Source organism: Oncorhynchus masou, chromosome 32 (genome assembly GCF_036934945.1).
Source record: "Oncorhynchus masou masou isolate Uvic2021 chromosome 32, UVic_Omas_1.1, whole genome shotgun sequence".
Classification (NCBI taxonomy): domain Eukaryota; kingdom Metazoa; phylum Chordata; class Actinopteri; order Salmoniformes; family Salmonidae; genus Oncorhynchus; species Oncorhynchus masou.
Genome location: NC_088243.1, coordinates 44,110,722 through 44,136,442, shown reverse-complemented (window position 1 = coordinate 44,136,442; position 25,721 = coordinate 44,110,722). Strand labels below are relative to the sequence as shown.

General features: G+C 43.0%; 1 protein-coding gene across 1 annotated transcript in view; it reads right to left on the bottom strand.

The window, feature by feature from the left end:
• Nucleotides 1-25,721, bottom strand: part of LOC135526114 (MAM domain-containing glycosylphosphatidylinositol anchor protein 2-like) — a 233,339-nt gene that overhangs the window by 91,241 nt on the left and 116,377 nt on the right. The window contains exons 7-8 of the mRNA XM_064954226.1: nt 17,219-17,548; nt 14,831-15,124 (exon numbers count right to left, since the gene is read on the bottom strand). Of these exons, the coding sequence (XP_064810298.1) occupies nt 14,831-15,124; nt 17,219-17,548 (624 nt within the window). The remainder of the gene's footprint in view (nt 1-14,830; nt 15,125-17,218; nt 17,549-25,721) is intronic.

Genomic DNA, 25,721 nt, shown 5'->3' with positions numbered 1-25,721 from the left:
ACTGGTTGCAGTATAGAACCAATCTGGATACCAAGCAGATCCTGAGGGAAATCGATGAGTACCAACAACTTTATGCTATGGAGGAACAACATACTCTTTCGTGGAAAGATCCGACCACGTCAAAAAATAACTATAATCTGACAAAAAAAAGAAAAACAGATTCATCTACAGACACGGACGATTTTATTTACCATTGAGGTAGAGGCTAGTTCTCTGGCTGGAATTCATGCAACAATGGAAAAGTCGTGTGAGGAGGTAGCAGGGCTGAGGGGGAGTTTGGAGTTCAGCCAGAGTGAAATTCTCAAGCTCCAAAGAGAAAACAAGACACTCACAGCCAAGGTAAAACATATACGGTTCCAACATGGATTGTCTATTCAGGGAAAACAGGGTGATGAAGGAGACGCTACTAGACATACAAAGTCGTAGTATGCGTGAAAATCTTTTTTTTCTCCTGGTATTCCTGAGGATGCATCCAATTATCCAGAGGGCGCGATCAAGAGAATTCATGAAATCCGCATTGAAACTTCCTATAGAGACTGTAAACAAGGTGGCTTTCCAGTGAGTACACAGACTTGGAGCTCGGAGCTTAAAGGGACCAAATTCAGTCTCAATGACTAATTTCCAAAAGAGATAAACAAACATTGTATCTGGTACAAAGACAACAAAGGATGGGTGGTAGGCGTGCCTTTATCATTGCGGACAAACTCTTTATAGATGGACAGCTATTCCAAGACAGCTCCATAACACCGTGGCTGTACTAAATTCTACAGGGACTTCAGTTAACGAAAAAAAAGAAGGTATGGGAACTGTTTACAATATCTGAACATTATGAAGTGGATATGAACACGTACTCAACTACACTGTCGTGGAAATTTCCTCTATTTAACAAATCATGAGAGCAAACTACACACAAGTCAGAGTTAGTTATCACAAAGTCCATTTTTAATTATATGAGCTCTATCACAACCCTGTGACTCTCAGATCAATTCAGTGTCTATCAATTAATTCTCTGAGAGTCCCTCACACATTGCAACTGAGATCCTTTAATAGCAAAGACACACATAGCCAGACAGCATAGGCATAATTTATCGTTCAGCTTTGTCTCCTAAACTATGTTCTTTTCTCAAACTCAGAACCATAAACAAATCTTCCATATCAACAGCCATATATCAAATCCATCCTATCTTGACAAGATCACAGAGACACACTGACTGGCACACAGACATTGTGGAGCCAAGAGATACACGCTTGACCTTTCCCCTCTCTCCGGCCCAAGCAACTTAGTCTTGACATAGAACTGATACTGCAACCCCGCCACAGTATTATACAAAAATAACATTCTGATGAGTAGTAACTTACAAACATATGATGAATATAAAACATCTTACCTATGTTACCAACCCATTCTGATTATGCCCCAACAACACATACGGACTTATACATACCCACACACAACTGATCTCGCTCTCTTCGCTCCCTCTTGTTGAGAACTGTTTTATAATTTAATGTGTTTACTGTTTGTCTATCTTTTTTATGCATTTGTCTACAACAAGCAAGCGGAAGTTATCAAAATAGGGGCATTGGGGAATAATACATATTGTACGGAATACATTTGTACTGTAGTGAAGCCGTCTCTAACGTAATGCAAGGTCTCTTTCATGATCATGTGATCCGTCAATTGCTAAGGAAATGCTGGGATGTGTTTTTCAATTATGTTAGGTAAAGGTAATTATGATGAAACTATGATGGTGATACGATATGGATTACAATTATGAATATTAAGGCTATACGCACTACATGTTACAAACATAGAAACTCAAACATGCAAATTGGCAGAGTTATTATTTATTTGGACATCACACATTATAGTCTTATATTTTACGGTCATTATAGTCACATTATAGTCTTATACAAACATCATACACACTCTCATTATATCATATCCAATATCATACACATCAACCTACTGTCACAACTTCCACCGAAGGTGGTTCCTTTCCTTGCGGTGCTCGGCGGTCGGCCGAGCCATCACCGATCCATTTATCTTTTTCCGTTTGTTTTGTCTTTGGTTCATTCACACTTGGTTTTCATTTGCTTTAATTCCTGTGTGTATATTTACCCATGTTTCCCCGCTTAGATTTGTGATGGATTATTTTCATGTTGCTTGTGGAGGCTTTCCTCAGTTTATTCATGTGTGTTTATTATAGTAAGGACCGGTGGTTTATTCTCCTTCTGTGAGTAACCGTGAGTTCCCATTGTCTTGGACGTTGTTTTGTTGGTGATTGTACATGTACTGTTTTTGGACTTGCCTATTAAAAGGAAACTCTACATTGACATCTCTGCTCTCCTGCGCTTGACTCCTTACCTACCTTCAGAACGAAATCGTAACACCTACTCAGATTTGTTACACACATAATTTGTATCAATTTTCTAACATCTGTGGCATTGGCTCAGAGGCAAACAGGCAAGGGAATAAAAATATATATTTTTAGAACCTATTTCTTGAATTATAAATATCAGACATTTGAAGGCTCTAATTTTGACCTTCATAATACCCCTGATAGCAGTAAATTTACAAGCACTAATTATGGTCAATTTAGCCTGAGAATAGTATCTAGTTATGGTAATGGGTGAAATAAGTATAGCTAGTTATAATTGTAACGGTTTAGCAGATTATAAAAAAAAAAGATCAAAAGGAATATAACATATACTGTTTACAGGAAACTCACTCTACATCCTTAGATGAAGTTGCATGGAAAAGGGAATGGGGTGGTGAAATAATTTTCTGTCATGGGCAAAGGAACTCAAAGGGTGTGATGATATTAATTAACAAAAATGTCGAAGGTGGATCGTTTTGAAAATGAAAGTGGATGGAAAAAAAAAGAGATTTGGCGCATTAATCTATATGGTCCAGAAATGGATGTTCCACACTTCTTTGAAAACATTTATACCAATTTATTGAATTTACAGGCAACAAATGATCTAATCCTTATGGTAGGAGACTATAACACAGTGTTAAGTACGTCAATGGACCGTAAAGGTAATCACTCTACAAACTATCATCACCGTGCCCTTAAGGAAATCGCAAAAATTATGGACACATTAGAAATAGTGGATATTTTGGAGAGTAAAAACCCTGACCTAGTGAGATATACATGGAGGAGACTTAATCAAGCTAGTCATCTTGACTACTTTCTTGTCTCTTTCTCTCTTGCCTCAAACGTCAATAAAGTTTTAATAGGAGACAGAATGCGATCGAATCATCATCTAACTGGCATTCACATATGTCACGATTTTGTTCGGGCGGCGTTCGGCGATCGACGTCACCGGCTTTCTAGCCATCACCGCTCCATTTTTCATATATCCATTGGTCTTGTCTTGTTTCATACACACCTGGTTTTCATTTCCCCAATCAATCTACTTATATTTAACCCTTTGTTTTCCCATCATGTATTTGCGTGTAATTGTTTCATGTTATTGTGGTGTTTTGTTACACGCCTTACTTTTGTTATGTTCCGTGTTTTGAGCGCATTTTATTTATGTAGTGCTCTCGTTTTGGAACGAAAAATAAAAGTGTGCCTGTTATCATTACTCTGCTCTCCTGCACCTGACCTCGCCTCTAGTACACCCTTTGACAACATAACTCTTATAGATTTTCCACGTGGACGGGGATGTTGGAAATTGAATCAAAGTTTACTGGAGGACAACTTATTTTTAACTAAGACAAAATAATTTATAACAATTTTTTAGTATAATATAGGTTCAGCAAAACCCCTTATTGTTTGAGATACCTTTAAATGTACCTTCAGAGGTCATTCAATTCAATATTGAAACAGGGCTCCGGGCAGCCGAGCGGAAATGGAGGAAAACTCGCCTCCCTGCGGACCTGGCATCCTTTCACTCCCTCCTCTCTACATTTTCCTCCTCTGTCTCTGCTGCTAAAGCCACTTTCTACCACTCTAAATTCAAGCATCTGCCTCTAACCCTAGGAAGCTCTTTGCCACCTTCTCCTCCCTCCTGAATCCTCCTCCCCCTCCCCCTCCTCCCTCTCTGCAGATGACTTTCAACCATTTTGAAAAGAAGGTCGACGACATCCGATCCTCGTTTGCTAAGTCAAACGACACCGCTGGTTCTGCTCACACTGCCCTACCCTGTGCTCTGACCTCTTTCTCCCCTCTCTCTCCAGATGAAATCTCGCTTCTTGTGACGGCCGGCCGCCCAACAACCTGCCCGCTTGACCCTATCCCCTCCTCTCTTCTCCAGACCATTTCCGGAGACCTTCTCCCTTACCTCACCTCGCTCATCAACTCATCCCTGACCGCTTACGTCCCTTCCGTCTTCAAGAGAGCGAGAGTTGCACCCCTTCTGAAAAAACCTTCGATCCCTCCGATGTCAACAACTACAGACCAGTATCCCTTCTTTCTTTTCTCTCCAAAACTCTTGAACGTGCCGTCCTTGGCCAGCTCTCCCGCTATCTCTCTCAGAATGACCTTCTTGATCCAAATCAGTCAGGTTTCAAGACTAGTCATTCAACTGAGACTGCTCTTCTCTGTATCACGGAGGACTGCTAAAGCTAACTCTCTCTCCTCTGCTCTCATCCTTCTAGACCTATCGGCTGCCTTCGATACTGTGAACCATCAGATCCTCCTCTCCACCCTCTCCGAGTTGGCATCTCCGGCGCGGCCCACGCTTGGATTGCGTCCTACCTGACAGGTCGCTCCTACCAGGTGGCGTGGCGAGAATCTGTCTCCTCACCACGCGCTCTCACCACTGGTGTCCCCCAGGGCTCTGTTCTAGGCCCTCTCCTATTCTCGCTATACACCAAGTCACTTGGCTCTGTCATAACCTCACATGGTCTCTCCTATCATTGCTATGCAGACGACACACAATTAATCTTCTCCTTTCCCCCTTCTGATGACCAGGTGGCGAATCGCATCTCTGCATGTCTGGCAGACATATCAGTGTGGATGACGGATCACCACCTCAAGCTGAACCTCGGCAAGACGGAGCTGCTCTTCCTCCCGGGGAAGGACTGCCCGTTCCATGATCTCGCCATCACGGTTGACAACTCCATTGTGTCCTCCTCCCAGAGCGCTAAGAACCTTGGCGTGATCCTGGACAACACCCTGTCGTTCTCAACTAACATCAAGGCGGTGGCCCGTTCCTGTAGGTTCATGCTCTACAACATCCACAGAGTACGACCCTGCCTCACACAGGAAGCGGCGCAGGTCCTAATCCAGGCACTTGTCATCTCCCGTCTGGATTACTGCAACTCGCTGTTGGCTGGGCTCCCTGCCTGTGCCATTAAACCCCTACAACTCATCCAGAACGCCGCAGCCCGTCTGGTGTTCAACCTTCCCAAGTTCTCTCAACCCCGCTCCTCCGCTCTCTCCACTGGCTTCCAGTTGAAGCTCGCATCCGCTACAAGACCATGGTGCTTGCCTACGGAGCTGTGAGGGGAACGGCACCGCAGTACCTCCAGGCTCTGATCAGGCCCTACACCCAAACAAGGGCACTGCGTTCATCCACCTCTGGCCTGCTCGCCTCCCTACCACTGAGGAAGTACAGTTCCCGCTCAGCCCAGTCAAAACTGTTCGCTGCTCTGGACCTCCAATGGTGGAACAAACTCCCTCACGACGCCAGGACAGCGGAGTCAATCACCACCTTCCGGAGACACCTGAAACTACACCTCTTTAAGGAATACCTAGGATAGGATAAAGTAATCTTTCTCACCCCCCCCCCCCCCTTAAATGATTTAGATGCACCATTGTAAAGTGGCTGTTCCACTGGATGTCATAAGGTGAATTCACCAATTTGTAAGTCGCTCTGGATAAGAGCGTCTGCCAAATGACTTAAATGTAAATGTAAATGTAAATATTCATCAATAATTTAAAAAAAGCAGTTTCTGGCTAAAGAAACAAGACAGAAACAAGATAGCAATAAAAACGATACCACAGAGATACAAAATAAGTTAGAGGAAAAACAAAAAGAACTTGAAGAACTTACTCAAGAACGATCTAATGTTATCTATTACAAAAATAAAGCAAACTGGATGGAATATGGAGAAAAATGCACAAGTCTTTCTGAATCTCCAATACAGGAACGCAAACAAAATTAATTTGCAGAATCTCGTTACCGAAGACGGAGTCATATATGGTTTTCCAAATGATATTTTAAAAAGAGGAAGCTAATTATTTTAGGCAGATGTTCTCTTTTCCATCTCATCCTCTCCCACTGAATGAAGATTACGGGTAAGGAATTCTTTCCAAATATTATAAAAAAATTTAAATTAACAAAAGATCAGTGCGAAGGCCAAATTACAGAGGAATAACTTTGAGGTTATTAAATCATTTCAGTCTGGAAAAACCCCAGGGCTTGATGGCATACCGGTAGAGGTATATAAGGTATTTTTTGATATACTAAAAGCTCCATTGTTAGATTGTTTTAAATACTCCTGTAGAAATGGTAGTCTGCCAAGTACTCAGCAGGAAGGTATGATTTCTCTATTATTAAAACAAGACCCAGATGGCAAATATAAAGACCCGGTCTATCTAAACAAACTGGAGGCCCCTGAAACTTCAATATTGTGATGCAAAACTACTAGCAAAATGCATAGCACTCAGAACTAAAAAGGTTTTACCAGGTATTGTTCATCCTGATCAGACAGGTTTTGTACATGGACGATACATTGGAGATAATATACGACAATTACTAGAAATAATAGAACCTCATGAAACATATAAGAAGCCAGGAAAGGTATTCATAGCGGATTTTGAAAAGGCATTTGAAAAAGTAAGACTGGATTTTATTTATAAATGGCTGGATTTTTTCAATTTCGGTAATTCTCTTATAATATGGGTAAAAAATAATGTATAGCAACCCCAGGTGTAAAATAGTAAATAACGGCTACTTCTCAGAGAGTTTTGAATTGTCAAGAGGAGTTAAACAAGGGTGTTCACTGTCACCATATCTACTTGTTATGGCCATCGAAATGCTTAAAATCAGATCCAATAACAACATTAGAGGATTATAAATCCAAAGCTTAAAAACAAAGGTGTCCATGTATGCCGATGACTCAAGTTTTATGTTAAGTCCGCAAGCTAGATCCCCGCAATGTCTCATTAAAGATCTAGATAACGTTTCTGTACTCTCTGGACTAAAACCTAATTTTGATAAGTGTACAATATCACCTATTGGATCCTTAAAAAATACAACTTTTACATTACCCTGCAGTTTGCCTATAAAATGGGCTGATGGTGAAGTAGACATACTCGGTATTCAAATCACAAAAGATAAGCTTTCCATAATGAATTTCAATAGAAAACTTGTAAAAATAGACAAGATCCCGCAACCTTGGAAAGGTAAATACCTGTCTATTTATGGAAAAATTACCCTGATTAAGTCCTTAGTCATATCTCAGTTTACTCACTTACTTATGGCACTGACTACTCCTGATGATTCGTTTTTCAAATCATATGATCAAAAAATATTTTGCTTTATCTGGGACACTAAACCAGACAAAATAAAATGAGCTATATAATGAATATGAATTGGGTGGGTTGAGATTATTAAATATAAAAGCACTAAACCTCTCTCTAAAAGCTTCACTCAATCAAAAGTTTAATTTGAACCGTAAATGGTTCTCAAGTGGATTAATAAGAAAAGCTCATCCATTGTTTAAAAATGGCCCTTTTGCCTTTGTGCAGATTGCCATGTCTCATTTTTATTAATTGAAAATGATCCTTTTTTCAAAGTATCTGCCTTTTTCAAACAAGCATTGCAGAGCTGGCTACAATTTCAATTTCATCCCCCTGAAAAGATAGAACAAATGTTACAACAAATATTATGGCTGAAGTCAAATGTGCTGGTTGATAAAATACCTGTATTAATGGGAAAGATGTTTGAAAATCTATTTGATTAGATAGATTGAAATTGCACGTTAAACATCATAGCAGAGTTGAAAGATATGTGTTGCGTAGAAACACGAAGTGGGTGGCCAGCAGAGATAGATGGGATGGGCTGAGGGAAGCTGAGGGTTGGTATGTGGAATTGGAGACAAGTGGGAGTGGAGTTGCTGTGTGAGAGAGAATGATGGTCAAAAGATAAAGGGGAAAAAAAGTCAAAATAAAACATAATAAAGTACGTTTGAATGACTCTAAGTGGCAGTGTTTTACAACTAATGCCGGTTTGCCTGAGGCTGATGCCGTGCAGGTGTTTGTACACATGCATATACACACACTCTCATTCAAATAAACACATACAAGAACACACACATACATAATGGTGCCAGACATGCACACAAACATATAATGTATGCATTGCTATTATGATTTCAGTTGTCCTTGATGTCCTTTGTTTTAAACATATTATTTTTTGTAATTTTTTTTGCATTGTTGTTTGCTGTTTTCTCCTGTCTTTTCCTTTTTTCTCTTTAGTTCATTATCTTGGTTGTTGGTGCATTGGGGGGTTCATGGGGGTGGGGAATGGAATTAATATCTTGAATGGTTGAGGGACAGCTATTGGGGAACTGTGTGCTTGGGAGGGTCTTGCAGGGTTCGGGCTTCACAAGATTGTGATCATGAAAAAGGAAACTATGACATATTTTATATCACTATCATGCACACGCACCCTCACACATAAGGATGGCTCTGTTGCAGAAAGACTGATACATGTTTGATAGTGTCTTGATGCTGTATTGTTTGTCCTCCATGTTCTAATACTTTAATGTTGCCCCTTCCTTGTGTTTTTTTTGTAATAAATAAATTATATATATAAAAAAACATCTCAAGGCAAATTAGAGCTTGGTCGCAAATGGCTCTTCTAAATGGACAATGACCCCAAGCATACTTCCAAAGTTGTGGCAAAATGGCCTAAGAACAACAAATTCAAGGTATTGGAGTGGCCATCAAAAAGCCCTGACCTCAATTCTATAGAACATTTGTGGGCAGAACTGAAAAAGTGCGTGCAAGCAAGGAGGCCTACAAACCTGACTTAGTTACACCAGCTCTGTCAAGAGGAATGGGCCAAAATTCACCCAACTTATTGTGGGAAACTTGTGGAAGGCTACCCAAAACGTTAGAGTTAAACCATTTAAAGGCAACACTACCAAATACTAAATGAGTGTATGTAAACTTCTGACCCATTTGCAACCAAGCTTTAACTTCCTGACTGATGTCTTGAGATGTTGCATCAATATATTGAGGTGTGTAGCAGGTCAGCCACCAGGGGGAGACTTGTCGAGGATTGGTGACAGACGGAGTATACATCACGAGGCGATGGCTCCATCTGCTGGACGTGCCAGGTCTCGACAGACTCTCCGGCCAGGACTAAAATAAATAAATAAAATGCTCAAACAAATGCTGCGGAAGGACGGGAAGAACTGGGACCAGCTACCCCACCTAATGTTCTCAATCTGAGAAGTACCCCAGTCCTCCACTGGGTTTTCCCCTTTCGAACTCCTCTACGGAAGGATGCCACGCGGCCTACTGGACCTCGCCAAGGAGGTGTGGGAAGCCCAACTGACCCCCTTACGCAGCGTGGTAGAGCATGTGGAGACGATGAGGGAGCGGATGACAGCCATATTGCCAGTCGTGAGGAACATATGGAGAAGGCCCAACGCACCCAAGCCCAGGTCTACAATCGGGGAGCCCAGCCCCGAGAATTCCAGGTGGGAGATAGGGTGTTGTTCTTAATCCCCAGGGTCAAAAGTAAGCTCCTGGCAACATGGAACGGGCCCTACGAGGTGATTGAGAAGCTGGGACCTGTCAATTACCGCGTACCGCAGCCCGGGAGACGGAAACCCCAACAGATTTACCACGTAAACCTGTTGAAGAAATGGAACGAGAGGACAGCCTTGGTGTGTTGTGGTCGGGACCAAGGACACCAATGGTACAAGTGGTGGTCCCGAGCAATGAGGACCTCGACCCGGCCCAGAAGCAAGAGCTCAGGGAGCTCGTCGATCGGAACACGGCGGTGTACTCCAAGAAGCACACAACACACATTGAACACCACACCCATACCCTGCTCGGGGAAACGGTACGAAAGAGGCCATATCAGATTCCGGAGGCCCGAAGGAAAGCCGTGAAACAGGAAGTGGAGGCTATGCTGAGGATGGGGGTCATTGAAGAGTCTCACAGTGCATGGTGCACCCCCATCGTGTTGGTGCCCAAATTGGACGGTAGCCTGCACTTCTGTAATGATTTCCAGGGTGTGAACGACATTAGCTTGTTTGAAGCCTACCCCATGCCGAGGGTGGACGAGCTCATCGACCGATTGGGAAAGACCCGGTACATCAGCACCGTTGACCTGACCAGAGGATATTGGCAGGTACCGTTGGAAGCCTCCTCCCGGGAGAAGACAGTGTTTTGACATCAGGAAGACAGTGTTTTTGACATCAGACGGATTGTATCAGTACCGAGTGCTCCCGTTCAGTCTGCATGGAGCCACGCCACATTCCAGCGACTGAAGTACTTCGACCACATCATCATGCACAGCCAATGTTGGGAAAAGCACCTGACAGGCCTCCAGGCAGTGCTGGACGCGCTCAGACAAGCCCGGGTTGACCGCAAACCCCAAGAAATACAAACTAGGGTTTGAGGTGGTGGAGTACCTGGGTATTTGAAAGCCCCAGGAGAGGAAGGTTCACGTGGTACGTGACTGGCCTGTTCCATGCACCAAGACCCAGGTCAAGTCCTTCCTGGGACTGGCAGGATACTATAGCCGGTTTATCCCCAACTTTGCGGCTATAGCTTACCCCCTTACCGATCTAACCAGGGCCGCCACCCGAAAACAGTGAAATGGACGGACGAGACAGAAGCGGCGTTCATCTGCCTGAAGGAAGTGCTATGCTCCCATCCGATTCTCGTAATGCCCGATTTCCAGGTGCTGATGTTGGTTCAGACGGATGCATGTGACACGGGACTAGGGGCCGTTCTGTACCAGATACACAATGGGGAGGAGCACCCCATCATGTACATCAGCCGAAAGCTGATACCCAGAGAGAAAAAATACTCTATTGTTGAGAAAGAGTGTCTAGTGGGAATGGGCGTTAGATACTCAAGTATTACCGATAAGGTACCCACTTTCACCATGGTCACGGTCTGGATGGCCAGGAAAAGAGATACAAACGATCGGGTCACCAGGTGGTCCCTTCAACACTTGACGTTTTCTGTTGTGCACAGGTCAGGGGCGAAGCATGGAAACACGGATGCCCTATCGAGAAGGGAGACATACGTCGCACTGATGATAGTCCCCTCCCCGACAGAGCTAAGGGGGGTACAATAGGTCAGGCCCAGGGGGAGACTCGACGAGGCCTGGTGACAGATGGAGTATACATCACGAGGCGATGGCTCCATCTGCTGGAAGTGCCAGGTCTTGACGGGCTCTCCAGCCAGGACTAATTGGGGCTGATTAGGGATTGGTGAGTAATCAAGGGCTGATTGCTCACCAGCTGTACCATAAAGCTGCCAGAAGGGCAGCACACAAGGGAGAGATTGGGGGAGGAAAGGACTCCCATATAGTTGGGGATGGTACCAGAGGTAACAGGAGGGAGATCAGTTTTTGATCCCCATAGGATACAGCAAGACCCGGAAACCAGAAGATGGTATCCCAGAGAGGGTCTCTTGGGGGAGACCTAATTCTTTTCTTTTGGACTATTATTTTAATAAACTCCTTTGAAGCTGAGCTAATCCTACTCTGTCCGTGTCTGATCTGTGTAAACGTTTTGACTCAACCCCCTGGTCTGCCACAATAGCCATATAATTTTCCGTCCTCATGATGCCATTTATTTTGTGAAGTGCACCAGTCCCTCCTGCAGCAAAGCACCCCCACAACATGATGCTGCCACCCCCGTGCTTCATGGTTGGGATGCTGTTCTTTGGCTTGCAAGCCTCCCCCTCTTTCCTCCAAACATAACGATGGTCATTATGGCCAAAAAGTTTAATTATTGTTTCATCAGACCATAGGACATTTCTCCAAAAAGCACAATCTTTGTCCCCATGTGCAGTTGCAAACCATAGTCTATCTTTTTTATGGCGGTTTTGGAGTAGTGACTTCTTCCTTTCTGAGCGCCCTTTCAGGTTATGTCGACATAGGACTCGTTTTACTGTGGATATAGATACTTTTGTACCGGTTTCCTCCAGCATCTTCACAAGGTCCTTTGCTGTTGTTCTGGGATTGATTTGCACTTTTCACACCAATCTACATTCACAGAACGCGTCTCCTTCCTGAGCGGAATGATCCCATGGTGCTTAATCTTGCATACTATTGCATACTATTGGTACCTTCAGACATTTGGAAATTGCTCCCAAGGATGACCCAGACTTGTGGAGGTCTACAATTATTTTTCTGATGACTTGGCTGATTTCTTTTGATTTTCCCAAGATGTCAAGCAAAGAGGCACTGAGTTTGAAGGTAGGCCTTGAGATACATCCACATGTCCACCTCTAATTGACTCAAATTATGTCATTTGGGGCAGCAGGTAGCTTAGTGGTCAGAGCATTGGACTAGTAACCGAAAGGTTGCAAGGTTGAATCCCCGAGCTGACAAGGTAAACATCTGCCGTTCTGCCCCTGATCAAGGCAGTTAACCCACTGTTCCTAGACCGTCATTGAAAATGTGTTCTTAACTGACTCGCCTAGTTAAATAAAAGTCAAATAAAACAATAAAAAAATGAGCCTATCAGAAGCTTCTAAAGCTGTTTAAAGGCACAGTCAACTCAGTGTATGTAAACTTCTGACCCCCTGGAATTGTGATACAGTGAATTATGAGTGAAATAATCAGTCTGTAAACAGTTGTTGGAAAAATGACTTGTGTCATGCACAAGTGGATGTCCTAACCGACTTGCCAAAACTATAGTTTGTTAACAAGAAATTTGTAGAGTGGTTGAAAAACTATTTTTAATGACTCCAACCTAAGTGTATGTAAACTTCCCACTTAAATATACATATATAAAATGGATTTAAAAGTCAAAATGTGTGTAGCAATTGCAGATTGCCCATTTTAATTTTAATCAAGCATATAACCAGCATTTACGCTGTCATATTTACACCGACACCATGAGCCAAAGAAAATCCCACCTTCAATCCCATGGCCCCGGTTGTTACTGTTGTTTGCCAATCCTGTTTTATAGCAGCGCTCCTGCAATTCCTAGGTGTGCATAGCACTGCGTACAGTAACAGGCAACTGTCATGTCCTACACCTCCTTATCTGTGTCAATACACTGTTTAGTGCACTCATCCAGAGAGAGCAGGAACGGGAAGAGAGAGAGAGTGACATCTGCATCCCAATGCTGCAGCTAGGCTGTGTTCCAAATAGCACGCTATTCCCTATATTCACACTTTTGACCAGAGCCTTATTGTTGTAGTTCTGATTGTACCTGGCTAGGTCCCACTATGCCCGGTTCTTTGGGCACAGCCCTCCTTCCTCTTCAGCCCCCCTTTTCCCTAGCCTCCTTCTTGCCTGTTTCTGCACAGTCCACAAACGGTTCTCCTGGGGCCACACTAAGGACAACTCTGAGGCCAGGCTGCCTGGGAGAACTCACTCCAGTGAATCAGTGAGAGCTTCTGTGGAATAGTGTGTGTGGCCTAGTGACACACACACACACACACACACACACACACACACACACACACACACACACACACACACACACACCGCATTAATCCATTAATGCACACACGCACGCTCAGAACACACACAGACCTTCATGAATCCACGAAAGCACGCACATGCACACACACACACACACACACACACACACACACACACACACACACACACACACACACACACACACACACACACACACACACACACACACACACACACACTTCCTACGGCTCATCGTTCCTCACCCACCTCACGGTCCATGTAATTTTGCGTGGTGGTGGGAGGGATATAAGGTCACAGATCACAGATTTTTCAGAGGCCTGACACTAGTAAATTAGAAGCGGTGATCCGGGCGATGAGCAGCTCTGCATTTCTAGAAGCCATCTTCCCTCCGCTCCGATATTAAGAGTAACACAGACGTTATAAATTAGACTGGATGTTTCTCACCCTATGTAGTGCACTACTTTTGACCAGAGTAGTGCACTACATTGGGAATTGGGTTCCATTTGGTATGCATCCACCAAAGCTTTATGACCTCTAATAGTGTCTTCCTCCATAATATCACCAGATAATTTCCTCCTACGCATGTATGTACAAGGTCAATAAAAGTTATGGATTATGCAATTATAAAATGCCTCTCGTTTCTCTTAAGTGTAGGCCGCTAATGGTCATTAACACTGAGATATGACACTTTCTTGTCACTTTTTCGGTGTGACTGAGTTAAAGTCATGTTGAAATGTTTCCTTTGAATGTGGAACGCACATCAGGAACTGATTATGTTACATTAACCTTTCAACCTGGGGAAATTGAATCCAGGCGTTTTAATAATCAGCTGAGGCGAGATGATTTGCGAAATGCGTAACGCACCAAGATTATGTGCTGTTACTAATTGAAATTAATGATGTATTGAATTGATGAGGTATGATGTATCAAACAAAATATAATACAGATAGCAACATAAGAAATTCCCACACATCTAACTTCAACCCCTTAAAACGTATGTGCATTGCAGTGTACAGTCGACTCCTGATAATTGCCAATCAGATTGCAAGTCACAATTCAAATATATAATTTTGAATTTTGCACGGTTCATCCACCTCTCCTAACCTCCTCCTTACGGAGACCTATCCAGCTCATGGAACCAACGTAACCTACCATGGTTCAAACCCATTGCATTTATCAGAAGTGTACTGTAAAAATACAGTATATCCAGAATACTCACATTGCACGGTGAGCTCCACCAGCGCTTCCCGGGGCTTCACGTTGAAGCCGTTGTACTGGCTGGTGGCGCAACGGTAGGTTCCAGTCATCTCGCGGGAGACATTGACAATGCGCAGCACACCATCGTAGCTTTCTGTCTGAAGGCTGCCATCGGGCATAGGCACCTCCTTGTCGGCCCTCGACCAGAGGATGATGGGCTTGGGCTTCCCTGACACCAGGCACTGCAGGTCCACTGTGTCACCCTCCTGGACCACCATGGGGGACTTGCCTCGCGGCACCGTCAGCTCCGGGGGGACTGGGAGAGATGGAGAAAGAAACTTAACGTCACTTAACTTTACGTGGTGCTACTTTGTGATGTTTCTTTGCATTACATTGCTTTCCATGATGTTACCTTATGTGATGTCACTTTACATATTGTCACTTTGCATAATGTTCCTTTATGTGATGCTATTTTAAGTTACGTTTACGCAATGTTACTTTACACAAAGTTACTGGGGTAGAGCCAAGTTTTATCCCAACCCAGCACTAACACTTGATTCAACTAATCAACAATTCACCTAGACCTTTAAAAGCTGAATCAGGTGGGCAAGAACACCCTATAGTTCTTCAGTCAGGATTAGGGGTTGGTAGACAGTATATCACAAATCACTCAGTGGGACTTAGGAAGCCTTTAGATTTGTGCCCTGTGCATTCTGACCAACCAACCCTCTGGACAACCCCATCACCCCCCCCTCTCTCTCCAACAGTGCTATGACTGTGGTATCCTTGTTTCAATTCATCCTTCATCCCCTGCTACTGCAATCCCAATCCGCCACTGCTACACTGAAATAAAAAGCTATGAATACAAAATAGCGCCAAATATGTAATAGAGTAAGGGAAGGGAACACAGAACAGAGAGGCAACGAATGAACAGACAGGTCTCATTTATTTGGTGCGTTTGAGGGGTAGCCATCTCCCCCTGAACTTTCAGCTCTGCTCTCCTACGGGGGTTCTCTGCCAAAGGCAAACACTATCATCCCAACCCAGGCCAATTCTGGATAGGGTTTAATTTGCTTAGCCCAAATGGATTTTAGTAATGCATGTTGGAGGATTCTTCTCTGCTCCATTGGTTAATATACTGGAGGTGACAACAAAGGCAAATGCAGGTCTTAAAAATGTGAATCTGACGAACCGATCAAGACAGCTAGATGAGAGGGAAGGGAAGAACACACACCACCTGAGACTTACGTAAGTAGTTGCAGGAGACCTGTGCCAGAGAGGGAATCGTGTGTGTGTGTGTGTGTGTGTGTGTGTGTGTGTGTGTGTGTGTGTGTGTGTGTGTGTGTGTGTGTGTGTGTGTGTGTGTGTGTGTGTGTGTGTGTGTGTGTGTGTGTGTGTGTATTTCAGGTTGATGCACATTAGCATGTCCTACAAAGGCTCCCGCACAAATAGGCTCATCTATTTCTGGGATTATGAGTTGTAGCTACTCACAAAAGTAGTTTTAATGGACTTCAATGATCCTAATGGTCAACTCCTTGATGTTTTTAAGTTTTCCTTCCGTTTCATTGTCAATTTATCAATCCTCCCGCCCACAACAGGAATAATAATGTCCGGGCTTATCATCAAACATTTGATGTTTCCGCTCCGGCATTACCAATTGTTTTTAAGAAAAAACATCTAAAGATCTTTTGCATCAGTTCATACGCCAACAAACTAAAGGAAAATTACAGAGGGAGTAGCTAATTAGGAGAAAATAACACAGGTGACCCTACACTAGCAGGCTGTAAATAATCATTAGGTTTGGAAGTAGGAATGCGCATATTAGCGACAGATTTATGCCTGATTGAATGGACAGATCCCAACAATCTGGCCCGAAAATGCTTTAAAACCCAACACATAAGGATTATGGACTGTATATGAATGGAAGTCTGTGTTTTTGCCACGTCTGGCCATCATTCAGTCATGGCGTGTCCTATCAAAGCACACATACTGTAGTATATACTTTGTGTATTGCCTACTAAGAGGGGTAGGTAGGGGTGTGGAGGGGCTGTCCCATCATCTCATCCTTCATAAACACAAAGAGCTTGATGACTTTCCATATCCCTGTAACACTGGGCTCTCCAAACTAGTTCCTGGAGAGCTACTGTCCTGTAAATTCTTGCTCCAACTCTAATCTAGAACACATGATTGTAATAATTAGCGGGTAGATAAGCTGAATCAGGTTAAATACAACTGGGGTTAGAGCGAAAACCTACAGAACTGTTGCTCTCCAGGAACAGGGTTAGAGAGCCCTGCTGTAACCTATATCGTCCTGTAATGATGAGCCCTACAATATGCTACTTTAGTCAACTGTGCCACAAACCTATTAAACGACTAGAAGCACAACAGTACAGTACAGTCCATTGCTCACCTGTAGTCGAAGAGATATTGACGTCGATGCTGACTTCGGGGATGCCGCCGTTCTTCAGCGCCGCCACGCAGGTGTACGTGCCAAAGTCTGTGAACTTGAGGTCAATGATGTCCAGGTTGGTAGTGCCGGGCTGGATGTCGGGGTCGGTGTGGGTGATGACCATGCGCTCGGAGCTGCGCAGCGGCCGGCCATTCTTCAGCCAACTGAACAGAAGCTCCTCAGGGGGTGTTGCCTCTACCTGACAGGAGATCTTGACCTCACGGCCGATTTGGATGTTGTCGTCGTTGTGGTACGGGTCAGGCGTGATCCAGAAGCGCCCCTTCTTTAGCCCTATGGAGAGAAAGAGTAATAGGCTACATCAGCACTAATGCTAAAAATTTGGGTTCCGTGTTTTTCCTATAAATAACCAACCTTACTGTACTGATTGTATTTATAATTATGGCTGCCACCTGGGGGGCACAAAAGGTTACAGTTTTGAATAAAGATGGCTGAACGAAAGCTAGCTCACCAAAGCTAGCTAGCATAATATTGGTGTCAGAACTGGAATCCAAAGTCACGTCTCCTTTTAGAGACCAAGAAAAAAACACTGGGTATAAGTCATTGTATACTATACAGTGGCAAGAAAATGTATGTGAATCCTTTGGAATTTCCTGGATTTATGCATACATTTTACATATAATGTGATCAGATCACATTTTATCACATCAGTGTGCTTAAACGAATAACACAAATGATTGTATTTTCTATATTGAATACATAATTTAAACATTCACAGAGTAGGTTGGAAAAAGTATGTGAACCCCTAGGCTAATGACTTCTTCAAAAGCTAATTGGTGTCAGGAGTCAACTAACTTGGAGTTGACTCAATGAGACGAGATTGGAGATTTTGGTTACAAAAATAGAGTTTGCTATTCACAGGAAGTATTGCCTGATGTGAAACATGCCTCGAAAAACAGAGATCTCAGAAGACCTAAGATTAAAGAATTGTCGCCTTGCATAAAGCTGGAAAGGGTTACAAAAGTATCTCTAAAAGTCAGTCCACGGTAAGACAAATTGTCTATAAAAATGGAGAAATTTCAGCACTGTTGCTACTCTCCCTTGGAGTGGCCGTCCTGCAAAGATGACTGCAAGAGCACAGCGCAGAATCCTAGTGTCAGCTAAAGACTTACCGAAATCTCTGGAAGATGCTAAAATCTCTGTTGACGAGTCTACAATATGTAAAACACTAAACACGAATGGTGTTCATGGGAGGACACCATGGAAGAAGCCACTGCTATCAAAAAAAACATTGCTGCATGTCTGAAGTTCCCAAAAGAGCACCTTGATGTCCCACAGCGATACTAGCAATTATTCTGTGGACAGATGAAACTAAAGTTGTAGTGGCCCAGTCAGTCCACAAGAATATTGTGGAACTGAAACAGTTTTGTAAAGAAGAATGGTCCAAAATGCCTCCTGACCATTGTGCAGGTCTGATCCACAACTACAGAAAACATTTGGTTGAGGTTATTGCTGCCAAAGGAGGGTCAACCTGTAATTACATACAAGGTTTCACATACTTTTTCCAACCTGCACTGTGAATGTTTACATGCTGTGTTAAATAAAGACAAAACAATTATAATTGTTTGTGTGTTATTAGTTTAAGTAGATTGTGTTGCTCTATTGTTGTGACTTAGATGAAGATCAGATATATTATAATATTATAATTATAATATATTATATTATAATATTTTATGACCAATTTATGCAGAAATCCAGGTATTTCTAAAGGGTTCACAAACTTTTTCTTCCCACTGTAAATATTGTAGGTCCGAGAGACTTTCCTGGTCAGGTTATGTGGTCAGGACAAACTTATTAGGAACGGCTAATAAGAGCGCAAAAATAAGAGCCAAAGTCTCACATTCTCTGAGAGAGGTTGCATTTTAGTGAATGAACAAATTACTTGAGGTTGTTTGTTTTCCGACTTCATTGTAACTGTCACACACTTTTCCTCAAAGACAGTGGTACATGTTTCACGACAAGAGGCTCATACATTTTTTTACCACAGTGTTTTCGATAAACATCACTTTCCCATTTACCTAAGAGTTCATATGCATATTTGCAGGACACTAAAAGTATTCAAAATATTAGCAAAAATATTTCCAATGTACCAATTTATAATGACGTAAATAAGTGATCAACCAGTAGTCTCTCAGGCCCTTTTCCATTTACTATATATTTGGTATATAACACTTTGAAACAACAGGAAAATATTTGTGCCTTCAGATGAATTCAAATGTTTGAGCAGGCAGCTTCAAAGGTTAAAGCCACAATTGAAGTAAAATGTCAACTCAGAGGATCCATACAAAGGGGGATGAAAATCTTCCAATAAAAAAATAGCTGTTCCCACACTCCCAAAAACAACATATGTTACTTTAAACATGACTTTTCACAATCAAACAGTGAATGTACTTGTACATTTTAGTTATACGCTTGTTCTAAGTCCATATGCCATCTCTCCAGAGTTGTATAGTGGCCAGCACCTAAGAAAATAGCCCAGGCAAGTGTGTGTGAAGCGTCATATTGTCCCTATTAATCAAGATGAAAATAAAATGCCTCCAAGACACTGACTTTGAGAAAACCACTGCACCACGGGATCAAGCTAGAATGATGAATGTGAAGTCACTCACTCACACAGCAGGGCTACATTAGTAGTAAGTGACTAAAGATGGAGTCATGAAGTGAATCAGCCAGCTTCATTCAACAATATTTATTTTGTAAGTAATGACATCCACCTTGTGCTTGAATGTCACGTAAGTCATTTTACTATGTCAGTGAAGCTTGCTAGCAGCAGGCAGGATACAACACGCTAAATCAGCTGATGAAATCACTGGTGACCGATATACAGTACTTGCAAATATTTTGTGCAGGAGTGTTTTTACAACTTTCTGACTGTCAGAAACTTGTATTTCCCCCCTCATCAATCTACACACAATACCCCATAATGACAAAAACAAGCAAAAACAGTTTTGTAGAAATGTTTGCAAATGTATACGTAAAAATAAAATAATAATATCACATACGTATACATAACTATTAAGACTCTTTACTCAGTGCTTTGTTGAAGCACCTTTGGCAGCGATTACAGCCTCAAGTCTGCTTGGGTATGATGCTACAAGCTTGGCACATCTGTATTTGGGGAGTTTCTCCCAGTCTTCTCTGCAGATCCTTTCAAGCTCTGTCAGGCTGGAGGGGGAGCGTCGCTGCACAGCTATTTTCAGGTCTCTCCAGATATGTTCGATCGGGTTCAAGTCTGGGCACTGGCTGGGCCACTCAAGGACATTCAGAGATTTGTCCTGAAGCCACTCCTGTGTTGTCTTGGCTGTGTGCTTAGGGTCATTGTCCTGTTGGAAGGTGAACCTTCACCCCAGTCTGAGGTCCTGAGTGCTGTGGAGCAGGATCTCTCTGTACTTTGCTCCATTCACCTTTCCCTGAATCCTGACTAGTCTCCCAATCCCTGCTGCTGAAAAACATCCCCACAGCATGATGCTGCCACCACCACGCTTCCTCGTATGGATGGTGCCAGGTTTCCTCTAGATGTGATGCTTGGCATTCAGGCCAAAGCGTTCATTCTTGGTTTCATCAAACTAGAGAATCGTGTTTCTCATGGTCTGACTGTCTTTAGGTGCCTTTTGGCAAACTCCAAGCGGGCATAGATGCCTCTTACTGAGGAGCGGCTTCCGTCTGGCCACTCTACCATAAAGGCCTAATTGGTGGAGTGCTGCAGAGATGGTTGTCCTTCTAGAAGGTTCACCCATCCAACAGAGGAATTCTGGAGCTCTGTCAGAGTGACCATCGGGTTCTTGGTCACCTCCCTGACCAAGGCCCTTCTCCCCCGGATGCTCAGTTTGGCCGGGCGGCCAGCTCTAGGAAGAGTCTTGGTGGTTCCAAACATCTTCCATTTAAGAACGATGGAGGCCACTGTGTTCGTTTGGACTTTCAATGCTGCAGAAATGTTTTGGTACCCTTCCCCAGATCTGTGGCTCGACACAATCCTTCAAACTCATGGCTTGGTTTTATGTTCTAACATGCACTGTCAACTGTGGGATCTTATATAGACAGGTGTGTGCCTTTCCAAATCATGTCCAATCAATGAATTTACCACAGGTGAACTCCAATCAAGTTGTAGAAACATCTAAAGGATGATTAATGGAAATAAAGGATGATTAATGGAAACAGGTTGCACCTGAGCTCAATTTTGAGTCTCATAGCAAAGGGTCCGGATACTTATGAAAATAAGGTTTCTGTTTTTTATTTTTAATACATTTGCAAAAAATGGTAAAAACCTGTTTTCGCTTTGTCATTATGGGGTATTGTGTGTAGATTGATGAGATATTTAAAAAAATCCATTCTAGAATAAGGCTGTAATGGAACAAAATGTGGAAAAAGTCAAGGGGTCTGAATACTTTCAGAATACACTGTATAGGCTACAACACATTACGCAGGACAGAAAAACATAAAAGTCCATAGATGTAGCTAGCTACAGTATATGCCCTCTTTGTTGTTGTTTTTTGAACTTTTTCCCCTTTTTCTCCCCAATTTCATGGTATCCAATTGGTAGTTACAGTCGTGCCTCATCGCTGCAACACCCATACGGACTCTGGGGAGAGGCGACGGTCGAGAGCCGTGCGTCCTCCGACACACAACCCAGCCAAGTCGCACTGCTTCTTGACGTAGTACGATGTACGATTTGTTATCCTTATCTTCATCATTCTAATGACATGCATGAAAAATATAGAACTAGAATTGGATAGAATAGTTATGGCTCTGAATAAATAACTGCTAGCCTACCACCATTGCGTGTTCACTCTTCTTTCAAACTACCCGTGAGTTCTATAGGCTGCTGTATTTAACATTCAGCAAACAAGAGATTGCGTCCCTCTTTGAATAGTCTATTGGTGTAAGAAATGCTAAAAAAAAGTATGTCCAGCAAGCAAGCCGAGCTTTTCCTGCATGGGACTCCAAGAGCTAAGGAGTATTTTTTAAGGAGCGAGGCCAGCGGAGCACAGGTGCGTAAGTATTGCACAAGAGACAGAGGCTACAAGTTAGAAGCTTATTATGCACAATGCATCATACATTAACTAAATATAAGGCTAATACTGCATAGAATGTATGACCTGAAAGAGGTAGGCTAGGAAATCTATCTATATATAGGCCTATATATCCATCTTGATTAGGATGATCTATTGTGGATAGAATTTGAATGGAATTGATGGAGGGAGAGAAATAATGTGAGAGAGTGCTCGCACATGCACTGATTTAAAGCAACCATATTCGAGTGATAGGCTGTTTTAAAACTCTGCAGCTGCAATAAAATGTTTTTTTTTTTTACCTTTACAATTAAAAAATAAGGTGACCCCTGAAAGCCAAATGGAGATGTGTAACTTAGACGCACATTCAGCCCTTTATAATGCTTGAGTAAATGTAGGCCTACCTGTCACATGAAAAAGTTACAGTGATGAGATGATAGTTCTACATGCATTGTGAACTGTGCTCCATACTGAGATGGGCTGTCTGTCCCCACCCTTAGCGTTGATGATTCATCATGCAGAGAGCAGAGAGAAGGCCGTAGAGAAGCCAGATTTAGACATTGCATATAATTTATCAGTTCCATTTCACTTCATGCTGTTCATATAAATAATTTATTATAATTTACCGGTTTCTTGCAGTTATTTATCCCTGGAAAAGGGAGTGGTTTTGGGAGATAAATCTCGGTAACCGGTTTCCGCTATTCAACCCTAGCGAGCAAAATCAAATCAATCATCACTCATATGATAGTGGTTTTTATTGCAGACAAAGACATCCACAACCTATGTTGTGAATTCTCCTTTTAAAAGCTGTCTGCCAGTCCCTATGTCACAAGCATTCTCTCTCCCCCTGAATGAGTTGTGTAACCCTGCCATCCATCTCTCCTTTACTCATACCTGCTGAGCGCAGAGTAGACTGCAGGCGTTTCTGTGGCAGGAAAGAAAGCACTGTGGGACTGGTGATTACCATTCAGAGAGATCGGCACGCTGCTTCAGATGCTCTCTGCTCTGCTGTCCTCTCCCCTCCTCTACTCTTCTTCTCCTTCCCTTTCCCTTTCTCCCCTGCCATCCTCTCCTTTCCCCATGCTCTATTCTGCTCTGCTCTCCTCTCCACTTCCCTCTCTCCTCCTCTCCCCTTCCCATCTTCTCTCCTCTACTCACCATCCCTCTCCTCTACTCACCATCCCTCTCCTCTCCCTCCTACTCCACCATCTCCTCATGTTCCTCCTTATCTTCTCTCCTTCCCTTTCCTCCTCTCTGTCATTCCCTTACCTCTCCAATCCTTTTCTCCTCTCCCTTGAGAACTTCTACAGAATAGCCCCATCTTCCCGCCAGTGTCCACTGGTTCTCCATCTTCACTCTAGGGTCCTTGGCCAGCCATCGACCAACTGTCCCCTGCTATAGCACCACTCTCACCAACAGCCCTCACTTGCAAGTCATTAATGGTAATAGGATGCGTTGCGAGCCAATCAATTATTTTGGAACAAATTTGATGAAAATCTGATTAACATGCTGATTTACATACAGGGCAGCAAATGTAACAAGTTCCTATTGCGAAGGAGGTTCGAAGGGCAGCCAAGTGGCAACATTAGGGGAAGGCTGTATAAATAATACCCTCGCTCTGCCCCTGGTAACAAATGCAGCGGTAGCTCAGGCAGATCACGGCATGCAAGGGGTCAGCTTGGTTCACCACTTGTTGGCGAATTTGCAACTTAATCGATAGAGTAATTGAGCCGGAATGGCTGGAATCTCCTTCGGTGAGCGCATAAAGTCTTTGAGGTGTGGTGATTGGGAATCCTTCGCATGCATACAGCCATTATCAACAGAGCTTTTACATTACTACTTACGAGACAGTGTTTTAGACGAGGTTAGACCAATCTTCACACAGATAGTCTAGGAAAGTAACTTGCAAGGCAGAGAGCCGAGTTCTGTCAAGTCCTGGGTTTAATTTTATTTAAATTTGTTCATCTCAACAGGGATGTTAATCCTGACACTTGAGCTAACTCTAGAAAGTAACTTAAAAAAATGATTTTGAGAGAGAAGTCTAATGCTGCACTATGTTTGATGCTACACAGTAAGGGACATGTCATTTCCCTTGGTGGTACATGCATTTAGTGTAGAGGTGTAGCTTTCATCTGAGTGTCATAGATTTCATACTCTATCTAGCGATTTAAAAAGGGCTATTTCAATGAAAACGAGAAAACAAATTGCCAAAAACGTTGTCTAAGATCAAGCCATTAATGCGCTAACGCTGACCTCAATCTTTCAGTGACAAGAAAATGGTTTGTTTCCTTGGATATGACCTTACTAGAGTCCAGGCTTCACAGATGGAACCTCAGTTGAAATTGTGTATCCTTTAATTAAGAATTGGCCTACCGATATCTTCCCACAATTCGAGCAAATAGATCATAGAAATTCCTGGAAACTAATTCAACTCTTTCTAGGTCTGATTACTAAGATGCCATACAACAATAGAGCATTGTGCAGATATGCAGCCATGGTATTTTCCAATCAAACTAAATTCAATCTGTATTGTCACTGATACAACCCAATTTGTCAGGAAATGCCCCAAACATCTAAACCCTAAAACCTTCCAGTAGATCCCAGAGAGAGTGAGAGAAACAGTTCAGAAAGAGCATTGACTTTTCTTTGTAACATTAACCCCCCAAAAACATACCATAACCACAGAGAGCATTTGCACGATCCTCCACCTGCTTTTAATGAGGACAGTTTCTTCGATATCGGCCCACTCATCAATTAGGCCAGACTGACAGCCAGAGAAGGCCATTGATCAGGTCTTTTTCTGCTGAGGCAAACACTAGTGCTGCCACCTGCCCAGGACTCCCATTATATAATGGAATCTATGCAGTATAACTGGACTGTCCCCCCCCCCCAAAAAAAAAAAACGAAATATACTGCCTATTCTGTTTGCCTCATGGAGAAACAGACCAAGTAGAGATATGTGTAAATTAATAAAATGGGTGAGTTGCATGGTCAGCAAGCCCAGCTCACCCCCAGCCCGGGCTCTACCTATCTGCCCGCCACCTCGACTGCTAAATAAGTTATAATCCACAGAGTCAGGTAATTTTCCTCCTGCCGAACGCCTACAAAAGCACTGAAATACTGAATGGCCCCTCTCAAGATATTTGACGCGTTTCGTGTTGTATTACAATAGCTACAGTACGCCTGCCATTTATTTTATTAATGATGTTCTCATCATTGCTGAGGGTATACCTGCCAGTTTACTCCAAGAAGGATTCTAAGGGAGGCTGGATTTCCACCGTCCAGCCCCCACTCTCAGAAAAGGTCCACAAAGAGTTAGTCTCTTTTGTACAGTGCATGCATCTGTGAAAAATTACAATTAAACCCCAAAGTAAGTGGACCCAGAGTAAAGTGACAAGAAACACAATGAGATTACATGGGCGGCAGGAAATCTAGCG